At 41.4% G+C, this 13,941-nt stretch overlaps 1 protein-coding gene and 1 long non-coding RNA gene across 4 annotated transcripts in view; one reads left to right on the plus strand and one right to left on the minus strand.

The window, feature by feature from the left end:
* Nucleotides 1-13,941, minus strand: part of LOC145451771 (uncharacterized) — a 135,355-nt gene that overhangs the window by 117,634 nt on the left and 3,780 nt on the right. The window lies entirely within an intron of this gene.
* On the plus strand, nt 7,755-10,312 carry LOC145451494 (uncharacterized). 3 transcript variants are annotated; one of them, XM_080329708.1, is made up of 4 exons: nt 7,755-8,306; nt 9,422-9,483; nt 9,539-9,680; nt 10,030-10,312. In XM_080329708.1, exons 2-4 carry the CDS (start codon nt 9,428-9,430, stop codon nt 10,132-10,134), a joined length of 303 nt encoding a protein of 100 aa, XP_080185834.1. In that variant the 5' UTR covers nt 7,755-8,306; nt 9,422-9,427; the 3' UTR covers nt 10,135-10,312. The 3 variants fall into 3 exon arrangements, with proteins under 3 accessions (XP_080185834.1, XP_080185835.1, XP_080185833.1); XM_080329709.1 differs by lacking the exon at nt 7,755-8,306 and having other exon boundaries at nt 8,387-9,483; nt 10,030-10,069; nt 10,127-10,312; XM_080329707.1 differs by lacking the exon at nt 7,755-8,306 and having other exon boundaries at nt 8,387-9,483.

A 13,941-nucleotide genomic window follows, 5' to 3' on the forward strand; every position in this document is an offset into this window, starting at 1 on the left:
AATAAAGAAAATGGCCATATTACGTACATCCACACATCATATCGTAATTTCTTGAGAAACCATGCGAGTTCCAATAAACGTCAAGCCTCAAGCACTGAACAATCCAGTAGCAAAAGAGATCTACCCGGTCAGATACGTTTCAGATGTGCAGGAGTTTATTCGAACAGAGAGAACAAGCGTCTGGTTACTACACATTTCTGCGTCAAAAAGCATGTGGAAACCTATTTGATGTCACAGGTCACAACAATTATGCAAAAACATGTCGACTGTATCTTCAAACAGTTGCAGAATTGGAAACAAGTCACCCAGATATCTACCAGCAATGTATGTACGGTAATCAGGCGTTCTAACAAACAATGGGCAGGAATCTGGACTGATTTGTCTATGGGCAGGAATCTGGACTGATTTGTGTATTAAACGGATTCTCATGAAATCTTTAAAAGGAAAAGGTGGAGTCATCGGCAAGGGCATCACCGATAATGTATTAAGGGTGTGGACTAAAACCAGATGTGGTCAAAGTAGTCGAAAATTACTCAAGTAGAAGTAGAAGTAGCGACGCAAAAATCGACTCCAGTACAAGTAGAAGTAGATCTTTTAAAAGCAGCTTGAAACTACTTGAAGTAGAAGTAGAATTGACTGACTTAAAATCTACTTAAGTAAGTAAGTAGTTGTGAAAATGATCGTAATTCATTCACATTGACTGTCATCCTTATTTTCTCTAAACTTCTTTTTCTCATACTATACAAACAAACATTGATTTGTGGTGGCTTTATCGAAACAACTCGAGTTCAATGGTTTCAAAGTTCATTTGTGCCCTGGTGATGCAGATACAACAATCGTTCAACTTGCTTTGATTCGGTACGTGGGACACCTGTAACTGTGTACTCCGACGATACTGATGTCCTTTGCTTGCTAGTGCATCATGCTATGCTACTATCCTGATATCTTCTTGACAAACATTACAAGAGGGAAAAACTGCCAGCAAAGACAGTGCTACAGTGTTAGAGATATTATTGCATTTACGGGCTGCGATACAACTTCAGCAGTGTATAAATTCGGCAAGATATCTGTATTTGAGAAGTTGAAATCAAGCAGTTTGCGAAATGTTGCCAATGTTTTCTACGAAAACGACGTGTCTCCAGATCAAGTTGGCAGGGCTACGATACGGTTCTTCGAATTTTTAAACTCGTCTACGTCTACTTTCCCACAAATCAGGAAACAAAAGTACTAGGAAATGGTCATGTCTAATCGTTCTCACGTTGATCCAGCTATCATTCCACCATCACCACGAGCTGCATATCACCACAGCCTCAGAGTATATCACCAGCTGAAAATTTGGAGAACTCAACTCAGATTTGAACCCCTTGTCATGGGGTTGGCAAACAAAAGATGTCATGTTTTCTCCAGTGATGACGGATGTAGCTGCTGCACCACAAGATGTCTTGAAAATCATTCGATTTAGCTGCAAGGGATCATGTAACAAACACTGCTCTTGTCAGAAAGCGGGCTTAACATGCACATCGTCATGCAAGGAATGTTGCGAAATGACATGCACGAATACTCCAGTCGGGTTTGATGACGAATTGGGAGAAGAGTGACATTTTATGAATGCGTTTGCATGATTTTGATTGAAATGCGTTTATATTTTATTAGAACTTAACAACTGTAAATATCGTTTAACCCGAGCAAGACAGGGCTTTTTAGACACTCCAGGACTGGGGTGTACAGATTTTCGGTGTATTTTTGTAACAAAATAGCCTATGGTATAGCATTTAACGAAATGCATCTTCACTACGTCTTAAAGAACTTTTTGGTGTTGCTTACATGACCTTGCTTATAAAAGAAAAACTTTTGTTTCAGGGAAATCTCTCCTATTATATCCGTCTCGGTCAACTTTTACATCCTTAAACGTCATGATAAATACCTCTTAATAAAGTTATGTTTTATTTTTTTGCTGTCCGATTGTTAGTTTGCTTTGCAGATAGTAATATTCCAATTTATGGTGTTGTATTCTGTTACGAAGGTATCGTATTTTAGCTTATAATTGTATTATAATTTTAGGCAAGATAGTGTTTTACCCCCTGGTACGTTTTTGGTCACTACTTTTTTTCCCCAAGGTAATAAAAAAATGACATAACCCATCATTGAAAAGCTGATAAAATTATCTTTCCAACGGTATATAATACGTCTTTATAAGAATTTTTTTCTAGGTTGACCAAAAATTCTACAGGACTAATCGCTGTTTCTTGAGTGTCCCACTTGGATTGATATTAGTAGGCTGCAATGACGGAATTTCGGTTTCCGATACGGTGCTCGGCGCTGGATGCTGCTAGGCTACTGCATCGTTCGTTTCGCGTCCCAGTAACTGATGTTTGAGTTACTCATTATTGTGTTAAGTGTGACCTCTTGTTGATACCGTGCGCAGCATGTGTGTGAACCTCCAAAATTTACACAACATGCATGGTTGTGTATGTCGCTAGCCGCATTTCGTGCATCTCTGTGCGCTGTGACAGAATTTCACTCTATTTCCAAACCTGTTGCAACTGTATCAACGTACAGGCGGTGGGCTAGAAGTCAGGACTCGAAAATTCATGAAGCCTACCTTGACGACTGTTTGAAAGATAGCCGATGCGAAGCATAGGGAGGGGTGCCGATTTACTGTCGGCAATACCAGACATCGTTCGATATGCGAATGTAAATCTGACACTTCTTGATTGGACAACTCATTTTGAGTTTGTTCGATCGTCATTTCTAATGGGACATCTTATGTTACCATTCGGACCTCAGCCGCTTTTGATCTCTATAGTTTTACTTCTACAAACATTACGGCTTTTCGTGCATGCCCAGGCTGTCACGAGATAGATAGCTATTCAAGTTATGCACTGTTTTTGCACTCCAACGGAAATACAAATGCAAATCCAATGCATGATACACCGAATGCCATTATACGGAGCCCAAGCAAATGGTGAACGTTACTGTTTATGACCAAGGCGCTGCAATTTCGAAGTGCCTCTACCGTGACGGATATAACGACCGAAAGCGTAGCTGTGGATTGTCCAGCATTAAACACACTCAAGTTGAGGTTCGCTAGCCACCCTCCCCCACGGCAGGGTTTTTAATCCTTTTGCTATTCACTGCCGCAATTCGAATACATTTGTAGCGTCAACGGAAAGTCAGCATAATGGACCACCTGGACTCCAAATGTCCATGTTGAAGTGGCTACTAGTGGACTTCTACTACTACCATACATACCGAAAACTTAAGTGTTATTGTTAATAAAAGTTATTGTAAATCGCTGTCTAGTCGCACGGAGCACGCGAAAATTTTTCAACTTCATGAATGAATTTCGTCGATATTATTGGTAGTTGCGCATATTACCTGACAGATCTCAACGGAGAGCTTTTGCGGTCCACCTTAAACTGACAGTACTTCTGCTATCCTTCCATTACTTTCAGTATAATCTTAGATGCACTATAGGTAGGGGTAAATAGTTGGATACACCTCGCAGCTCTGGCTGTAAAACGTAGAAGCTGTGGTCGTGAAATATCTGGCTGATGCTGAATTACTTCCGATGCACGATCTGCAATTTACGTACAACCTTCCCCGACGTCTACCAGTCAACTGACATCCGTTATCATCGCATTTGAAATATTGCTGCAACTTTAATCGATAGCTCATTTATCAAAGCACATAATGACTTCGAACGTGATCAAACAAATTCAGAAATATGTATCTTTAAGATACAACCAAATATTTATCGATCGCTGAGCCATTGCAGATTATCACCATGACACTGTGAATTGATAAGGTGAGCGGCAGTTTTTAATTTAATATTCGACATTTTAATAGGCTAGCTCGCGTAAATCAGGAATGGGGAGCCTCGGGAATAGCGTAATTGCCTTAAGATTTTGTGTCGTAGGGCCAGCACTGGAGATTCGTTTCATTCTACGTACTTTCACTGCAGTTTTATGTTGTTTCACTAAACTATAGTAGTTACAGTATACTATACACGAAGCTCAGATGGGTAAGAAAATTAAACTATTAGTGACCAATCTCTTTGTGCATGCACGTAGGCGGGAAATAGAGGAATGTGAAAATCCGAATGTCAGGGATATATATTGTCTCACTGCTTCTACAGTTGAATATGTATTGCAGTGGTTCTGAACCGAGAGTCCGTCACAATTTTCCTCTCGGTCCGCCGAATAATTGCAATTTTACATCTCAATTGCCAAATGCTATAAGTTGAACGATTGTCCACTGTCAAGTCATTGGTCAACATCAGCCATTATACTTCTGAGACTGATGTGGTCACCGGTAAATCATAGTGGATTTGGGGTCACTGATCACGAATATCCATTTGTTGATTAGCTCTAGTTATTGAATTATGGCGACATTCCACATTGTTTCATGGCATATTTAAGATATACCAAACCAAATCCTGTCTCCCAACTCGGTACCGGCTTTTGCATTAAATCAGTGCTGGGTTAGGGTTAGGGTTAGGGTATTGAGGTGGTTCAGTTTGTCGGTTCCATTACCCATTTTCTGTCGTAACCTAAAGTCGAATCTGCGAAAAAGCCAATATAATTGTTTAATGCTAAAACCAAATTTCTCTACAGCGGCATCTGTTGTAGTCGTCACAAAGAATACGCAGGATCAAAACCGCAACACGGTTAAAACAAAGGAGAATGAAAATAGACAAGCTTATATCGTCGTGATCAGTATCAGTTTATTAATATTTTCATCATTTCAAAACACCTCAAAACTGCGATACAATGAAACGATGGGAACGTGTCGAAATGACTTGGAGTGAACTTGGAGATCAGACACCCACCTTGGCCTATGCGAAGTAGAGAAGAGGCACGCACACTGAATGAAAAGTAACGCAAAGAATACAAAATGCTGGTTATGGGTACCGTTTTAGCCATTTATGACTGTTACGGCTGCGCGCAGTGCTTTCCGACTCCAAGAATCGGAATCGACTAATACTGGCAATGAATGAAGTAATGAGAGAATATTTCTGTAGCTCAGTCGTTCTTAACCGGTGTTCCCGGGAACCCCAGGGGTTACTAGAGGTCAAGCCATACACTCAAGCCATACACAAAATTTGTGATTACACGCCCGTCTTGGCTGTCATTGCTGCTTACAATTAGACCAGATCAGTGGTCGAATTGTGACTGTAGTTGTGGAAGGTTGTGGGCAGTGGCGTACGCCTGATAGGTCGAAGTTCTACATCGAAACTCTGTCGTTCTGAAGTACCAATACTATCTCCAACATTCATAAATTCATTTGCAATCAATCAATTGGTATCACGATGCAGTGTTTCGACCGGACGATGACACTTTCCAATGCGAAGCCTCGCATCTCTTCACTGCTATCTGATGGGGAACAGCTGACGTCACGCTGATTTGCAATAACCCCTAGGCCAGGGGTCGCCAACTCAAAACGGGTCGCGGGTCACTTTGCAAATATCGTAGAGGCCGCGGGCCGCATGAATTCGATATAGATGTAAAATAAGAAACCACGTTCCAAAACTCTACGTCAGTACAACGGTGAGCTACCTAACATAGGCGATGGGCATATTTGACCACAAAAGAAATAATATTTTATTAAAGGAATACAAATACAACAACACAAATTTTGAACTGTGAGCTGTGCACGATACCTGGAAACGCTTTTCAGCAACTAAGGAATCGATATTAGGACTAGCGAGATACGTTACCAGCTGAAAGACCATCGCCACGTAAAGCTTGATCTTGTGGGGAAGCCCTAAGCCAGTGGTCCTCAATTTTTTTTAGACACACACCCCTTTATGATACCTAAAAATCGTCATATCACAAAATGCAACCAGAATGCTAGCAATCACAACGGCTAGTTTCATAGCATGGAAGGTCATGGCTTTTGATAACATAATTCTATAAGATGAATTCCGGACTACACAGTGTACACAGTGTCCACGCGATTTACCTCTATTTCATAGTTATTGCTATGTCTGTAGTACACACATAGCAATAACTATGAAATAGAGGTAAATCGCGTGGAGCGCGAAATTTTTTTAATTTGAGCGCATCTCCACCTCCCCTTCAGTTGCTTTCACGCCCCCACAAGGGGCGCGCGCTCCCCAGTTTGGGTACCACACCACTGCCCTAAGCCGTTTTCTATGAGTCTCAGTCTTGGCAGTGTTTGGGCCGTTACAAGTCAAGCCAATATGCCCATTCACATCAGCTAATTCTCCCTCGATGGAGTGCTGCTGCCATCACCACAGCCGTTTTAGCTATAATGACGAATAGTGATGTTGGGCACAAGCGAATAGCTTATTTTAAAACAAAAACAACATGTTAAAACTGTAGTTGATTTCAGCATTTCAAATTGGTTATTTTAGCTTTCTTCCTAAATCTCAAATCAGGTCGCGGGCCGCAGAATATGACTTGGTGGGCCGCATGCGACCCGCGGGCCGCGTGTTGGTGACCCCTGCCCTAGGCAAACAAATGGAAGCGTTGGAGTTGGTGTACCATCTCAAAATATTACATCGCTTCGTTCAGATTATTCGGAATTTTATGCCGATGACGTCATATTTTGTGATACGACTGTTGAAATACAATGTTCTTCCCAATTCTTTACTGTAGTTGCTGACGATTACCCCTGACCAGTGTCGGCCGAAAATATTCGGGCTCATTTCAATATGAATATACTATTCAGTATTATATGGAAGTGTTTACCATCATTGTTCCGTGAGTATGTGTAGAGCGCCAGTCAAAGTCTCCGATGGTTTTTTGTTATGCCATTTTTCGGAACGAAGAGATCCTCCACCATCGCAGTCAAAGTAAATAATGCTGAGTTATTTATAGCCACATGCCTCGAATCCTAATGGCCTCTCGACGCTAGATAAAATAATCAATGTTTGACTTCAGCGTGCGCTCTTATTTGAATCAGATATGGGAAGCATTTGAAAATTGATGTTGCTTGAACTCTCTGATGTGGGTTCAATTTTGGCCTCAAAGATTGAACAATTGGAGCAATAACAGGTTGTTCGGGATTTGCTGCAGTCTCGAAATATTCCAAATTACACTATCGATGCTGACATACCATCAATTTCCTGAGATTTTGACGCATACCTTCAGATTTCATCAATAATATTTTTATCGGTCGAAAAATCACAATATTGCGGTTTTATGAAACATATCTAACGACCCCTCGACTGCAACTATTATTGAAACACTACCTCAAATGGTTTCGACACCCTTCTATCGTTTCATTATATCGCAATCTTGCGGTGTTTTTGAATTGATGAAAACTTCATCAGTGCGAGCATACCCCAGATAGGATGTCCGAATGGAAAAAGTCCTCCGAGCATGCCCCAGACGTGGTGTCCGAGTAGCAATATAGTCCGAATCCCCCCAAGATATAATGCTTTACGGTCGCTGGCCGCATATGGGTATAGGCTACTCAACCGTGCAGTAACCTGGGTAACGTGTAGCGCATTTATCCGTAAGTTAGTCATCTATAACAATGCAGGCTATATTAGGTATGCAAAAGCACCTATTTCCGAAATCAGAACCGTCGTCAATCAACTCAAAAGACACTATTGATTAGTGCAAGATGGCGCAAGATTATGATCCGAACATCCCAATTCGTTTCGGTAAATCGTGACGTCGATTGTCGCCTAGAGGGTGAGTCGTTCTTATTTTTAAATGGCTTGAAACGTCACTCCGTTAGCGATGTCGCGACTCGATGAAAGGGCGCTTTGAATAGAGTGTGTGTCGGATGCGCGGGGGTATTCATTCTTACTTCGCAGTGTCGTTGCCGACAGTCACGACTGGCTAGTGCATACACGATGAAAGGCTTTTGTGAATTTGTGTGTATTTGACCCGAGCGTTAAGAAGCAATTTGTCGACGAATACGCAGATCACCGTTCGCACCGAATCAAATAGATTACCATGAGCATTTAGCAATGAACAATGACCAATGGAATTAGGATTGGACTTGAAAGAAAAAATTGATTGCTGTCAGATAGCATCGGATTTAGATTTATAGTTGTTTTGAAGCTCGATTTTGATTTGGGTTTGGTCATTAAATGCATAAATTCGGAAAAAAGATTTCATAATTTCCCCATGATTCTAAATATAGATTCAGTTAATAATAGATATGGACTTGGATTTGGACGTAGTAGTTTTGGTGGCGTCTTTGCAAACCGAAGCCGAGAAAAGGCGAATGAAATGAGCAAGGGCAGGGCGTCTAAAAAAGAAAGACAACCAAAAGATGAAGATCGAACACTGGTACATTGGAAGTTCAACCGAGATAGATAAAAGGTCGAGAGACGGTATTCTTGGTCGTTTCGACACCTCGCCTGTTCAATAGATGGTATTCCGTCTTGTGTATCGCATTGGGCATCATGTATCCTGTGAATATAAAAATAGCATAACTGCTTTTCACGATGATAAGACACGAGTTCTGAATATGGACCAAAAGAATGACAAAATTGGGATATGAAAAACTACTTTGCTCATCTCCATTGAATCGGACTTGATTGAGCCTTTTACATTACGCGTTTATGCGAATTGAGTGACTGCGAGTATAGTTACAGGGTATCGTTTATTGTCCGCCTTTAGTATCTGAAGTAGATGAGTCGCAAAATAGTGGCTTGTTCAGGTCTATACTATTGCATTATTCAGTTCTCAGCTGTCGCGTTGTCACTAAAAAATGAATGATTACATAAAACTGCGTAGGATTTACGGACGACTCCCCGGCAATGACACCGACGCAGAAGTAGAGGCAGCGAATCTCTACCTTGAGGCGGCAAATTAGGCGACAACTGGCAAATGAGAGAAGCCGTCCCCGCAAAGACACTGTTTCCCACTTCTCAACATACCACGATGACGTATCTGACTCAAAATCTGCGTGAAATATTTTGCAGATATCGGTGTAGTTTCCGATAGGCGCAACCATGAAGATTTTTGTCACTATCTGCTTTATCGCAAATGAGTTGTTACTATGATATGATCAGTCAAAACTATAACGAGCTTGCAATTTAAAACGGCACCTGTTTCCATAAGTTTGGAAAAAACGTGATATTGGGCGATCACTAGGATTCACTACAGAGGCGACACTAGCTCAGTACTTGTTCGGTTTCAAAGAATTCAAGTCGGTTATCTATACTTTCACAATTACATTAAGTGGTTTTTATGTTAGACTGCTTCAACGTTTACTAGACAATTTTCGTTTTTTAGCCAACCAGCCCGAGCTCTGGAATACTTACTCTTTTATAACTTAGAGTTCGCTACTTCTACTCATACTGGAATAAAAGTTTACGACGTTACTTCTATCACCTCTGCAATAGATAATAATCGTCAATTAAAAGAGACTACGTACAAGTGGGAAACATCCTCATGGAACAGTCAAGAATTGCCAATCTTTTTTCTTTTAGTTGCGAATGGAATTTTCGCCTCAGCAGACGATGATGAGTCAGCGGTTTCCAGACACGGTAAAGTAAGTTCAGTCACCGCAACTTCTCATGTCTATTCTCAATTCGATTACGTCACAGACCGCACCACAAGCTCAAGCCGTCCAATATCATTATCCTCAACCTGGGTATCCAGCACCCATATTTCCACCTCAGCATCCACCCAAAAGTGCCGTCGAACGATTCATTGAATACTATATCTGGATGGAAATTTGGGATCTTAGTGAGTATTTTTTGGCGAACTGTTGTTTCTAACGTTCAATCTTCGCCCTTTTGTCATCCTCTAAGTAAGAGAGGGAGAGAGACAGAGAGAGAGGGAGAGAGAGAGAGAGGGGGAGGGAGAGAGAGAGAGAGGGGGAGGGAGAGAGAGAGAGAGAGGGGGGAGGGAGAGAGAGAGAGAGAGGGAGAGAGAGGGGGGAAAGAGAGAGAGAGAGAGAGAGAGAGAGAGGGAGATTGAGGGTGAAAGAGAGATTCATGAAATATTTCATCAACCATTTAGACGTATATTCCGCATTTTACGCTCTATCCTAATTTCGCGCATGAGCTCCTATAACCTCTCTGATGTGTTGCAGTCCGTCTTACGATATTGCCTACGCCTTTGGCCAACGCAGCGTGAGTATCATGATCAGCCCTTCCCGAGTGTCAATCTAATGCATGCCATCTTTGCAGGACTCTGAATAAATAATAATCAGCGGCTGAGATCACCGGACGACGATCTACCATGTCGACTTCGCCTGCCGACCCCTGTCTCTTCGTTTCATCGCTTGTCATTTCATGTTTTCTTGTGTTAGTTGTCATTCAGTGTGCATAACTATAATTACATGTTTTAAGATTTGCCCAGTCTTTGCAACCTAACCTATACTCATGACCCACTAAATTAGTTAAAACATGACACTGAATCGTTCAATGTTCCAATGGCGCAGTAAACCACATACATGCATATTCAATAAGATTTAATTGGGCTTTTCCGTATTTCATTCACCAAACTTTTTATTCTGGGTGCATTCCATGAGAGTTATAAGTGTACGTCATGTGCAAAATGTAGTAAGTAGTTGGACTGTCCAACATGGGACGAAAATGCTGACTCATACACCCGCCTAGTGGTGTAAGGCCGTAACTTCATAGGACACGTTTTGCTGTGTACGTTGATCCAGAATTCAATGGCAGGTATAAAAGATCTCTTTCTGTAGTTGATCACTCACAAAGTCTCGATACAACAACTGCTACACAGACTTTATATTATGCGTCCGACCGCTTAAGCGGCCAGACACAACTCGAGACATCACTACTATCACTACTATGATGAAACAGTATAGAACTCGGCTACCACAGCAGGCACATCTTGAAATATAATAAGTCACGGCAGCCTGAGGCAGTTATGAAGGTAATTAGTTCATCTTGCAACTCGTCATCTTCGCTCAACAACTATACCTAATAAATTCCTTACAAAGATGAACGCTATGGAATGCAGGATTTTAGTTTAGTTGATAGAGCAACTAGGGATTTTGCCACTTTCCCCTATAGATCGTGAATAACGTTATAACATCTCAGGTTGAAATATCTGGGACCACACCCTTCATGGCGCTAGCAACATGAAAAGAAACTCAGCACTAAACTAACATGCAGCTTCCCAATTTAAAATGTTTCATTTGATTTGTCGGGAAAGTTTGAACAAAATAACCAGCATTCAGTTTGAGAATATTTAGTGACTCGCTACTGTGAGATTGGTTCACAATCAAACAACATCAAGAACAAAATACACTTCATGTACGCAGGCCTAGATGTAGTGCCATGTCACGTGGCGAGGTAGTCTAGCAGTGTTGGGATCAAGTCACTATACCTTCGAGTCCCAAGTCAGGTCGATTCATTACACATTTTGACTAAAGTCAAGCCAAGTCACTCGATTTTCGATGATGACTCGAGTCAAGTCAAGTCCCTCATTTTTCGTAGGTGACTCGAGTCAAGTATAGCTAAGTCAAGAGTAAAGTTACAAAGTCGTGCCGGGTTTGGAAATTTGAGACGTAAATAAAACAATTTTATTTTGATGATCGAAATATACAAATTGATTTACTATTAATTATGATTCGAGTAACGAATATCGAGGTAATTTGGCTTACATCTTCAACGGGGCGTTGTATGGCTCACATATACGAAGAACTATGTACTAAGGCAGTGTATCGTATACCCATAGGCCATTGTTTTCTTAACCTTTTTAACGCTCTTACCCCTTGAGCTTTCAATAAAATTTCTCGTTCCGCCTGTCCATTTTCGAAACAACCTATGGCGATACTATATTAAAATCAACAAGACAATTAGCTTGAAATCGCGGGTAGCGCGAAAGCAATTTGAGTTGAATAAATTGGCCTACAAAATGTTTTTTCAGTTTGCAAAATAATTTTAGGCTCTGGATCAGGGATTCTCAACCGGAAAATTGGCCACGGTCAAAAAGGTTGAGAACCCCTGTCCCAGAGTCATAGTCCTCTTCAATGCTTGCTAATCACCTGCGTTAATACGCCTATTTCTCCATAACATGCGCATTTTTCTATTAGGCCTACTAATCACATTCAAATGTAGACCTCCGGGGAAACAAATATTTTCAAGAAGAATGAATCGACAATGAGCCCTCGTTACACATACAAGGTTATAAAGCGAGATACGACGAAGATTCTGATTTTTAGTGAATAGGCTACTATGCGCACTCGCCTTGTTTACGGCTATTGTTTTGCTACGTGGTCCCAAGCTGTAAAGGTTGTTCAACGTTTTCAGGGCTTCATTTATTCTGATCTTAGTTTAGGCTATATAGCCCTAATAGTCAAGTAAATAATATAAAAAAATAATATGATAAAGCTAGTTCAACAAAATGAAAGAGACAACACATCAGAAGCACAGGCGTAAATATAAAAAAAAATTAACGTCCAGTACTGGTTTATTGGTTATTCAGGACTGAAATATACCCAACAACCTTTCGGTTGACCAATATATTCAAATGCTGCCTCCACCATCAAAATAGGATGCTTCCAAATACACAACATCATGATCATAGGATTGTCCATAATTTGGAAAATCTCAAAAAAGATGCGTATACCCATGCCTCATTCTGTAGATTATTGATAAAAAACATCAATGAACCCGCAATAAGCTCACGGGAAAGTCGTTAACATTTGTCTAAATACGTTTGAAAGTAGCTACAGTAGAGTGGGCGTGTTGGCGACCATAGAACGGCGAGAAGACTAGTATTAACGAAATCACGTCTCTTGATTGGTTAATCAGCAATGCTTGAATGGTCACGACCATAGCGGCTTGCTGATTATGTGCTTGTACTAGTTCGAGAAGTTCGCTAACGGCAATGATTCTGTAAGCGCATTGTACGTTGGTGATTCAATAATAAAATGAGACATCTTGTCATTGAATGTTTTAGTGTTAAAACTAGGTACCGATAGCTTTAGTGCAACAATAGCCTATTGCAGGCATGGCAGAGGTGAAACAGCGTATGATTGTGAACTTATAGAAGTAAGTATAGATACCAGAAATAGCCTACATATCTGATATGCTTGAGATTACACCAAGTGGTCCTGTTTTCTGGGTGCTGGTTAGGCATATTAGACATCGCCGAACTGGTGTGGCATACCATGTGATATGGATTCTGGACACAATCCTGTATGCTCAGAAGATATGTGGGCCGACCAGGTAGCTTACATTGGATTTCGGCAGAAGAGTGTAAGAACCAGTGGTGGCTTTTGGGGTGGGCGGGGTGGGCGGTCGCCCGGCCCCCCCCCTGGTCGAAGGGGCCCCCCTATTCGGATTATGCGCTTTTTTTTAAGGATAATAACGAATAAACATGGAAATCCGTGTACCAAGCAAGAATATGATTCCGTACGGATGTGTCAATCATCATCAAATCTCTGCATTTGTTCGAAAAGTCCCGTATCCCGATGATCAACACGTCTCTGCATGCGGTAGAATTACTTAGTCTTGATGTAGTCTATCCTTAGACACATGCAATAATATACATAGCCGAATCCAGCACCTGTACAAACCTTACCGCGGGGCGGAGCTCCCCAGAAGTTACGGTTAGATACTTATAGGGGGCCCCCCGGTAAGTCTCGCCCAGTCCCCCCCCCCCCCCCGTTCGTAAGGCCACCACTGAGTGTAACTACCACACCGCTTCAATACATCCTTTTTGTGTCCATGTCTGGTTTGATTCAAGCATAAGTAGTGATGCAGCCGGTAATGATCTAAGATTCATTAAGGACATGCTAAGCAATGCAAGCAAACTGTCTTTTGCAGGTCCTACCAGCATAGTCTGTGCTTATCTTTAGACCTCTTTTCGCGGCATCATTGAGGACTTTGACAGCACTTGCGGGCAATGTTCCCTCTAAGCTGCACACGTGCGCAAATGCGCAGTGCTGAAACGGTCTCTGCGCACAGAAAATCTACGCTGCGCACAAAAAAATCAGAAATGATGTTTTTTTTTATAGTTGTTG

This window comes from Botryllus schlosseri, chromosome 12 (genome assembly GCF_051294905.1).
Source record: "Botryllus schlosseri isolate E-star chromosome 12, Bs_hap1, whole genome shotgun sequence".
Taxonomy (NCBI): domain Eukaryota; kingdom Metazoa; phylum Chordata; class Ascidiacea; order Stolidobranchia; family Styelidae; genus Botryllus; species Botryllus schlosseri.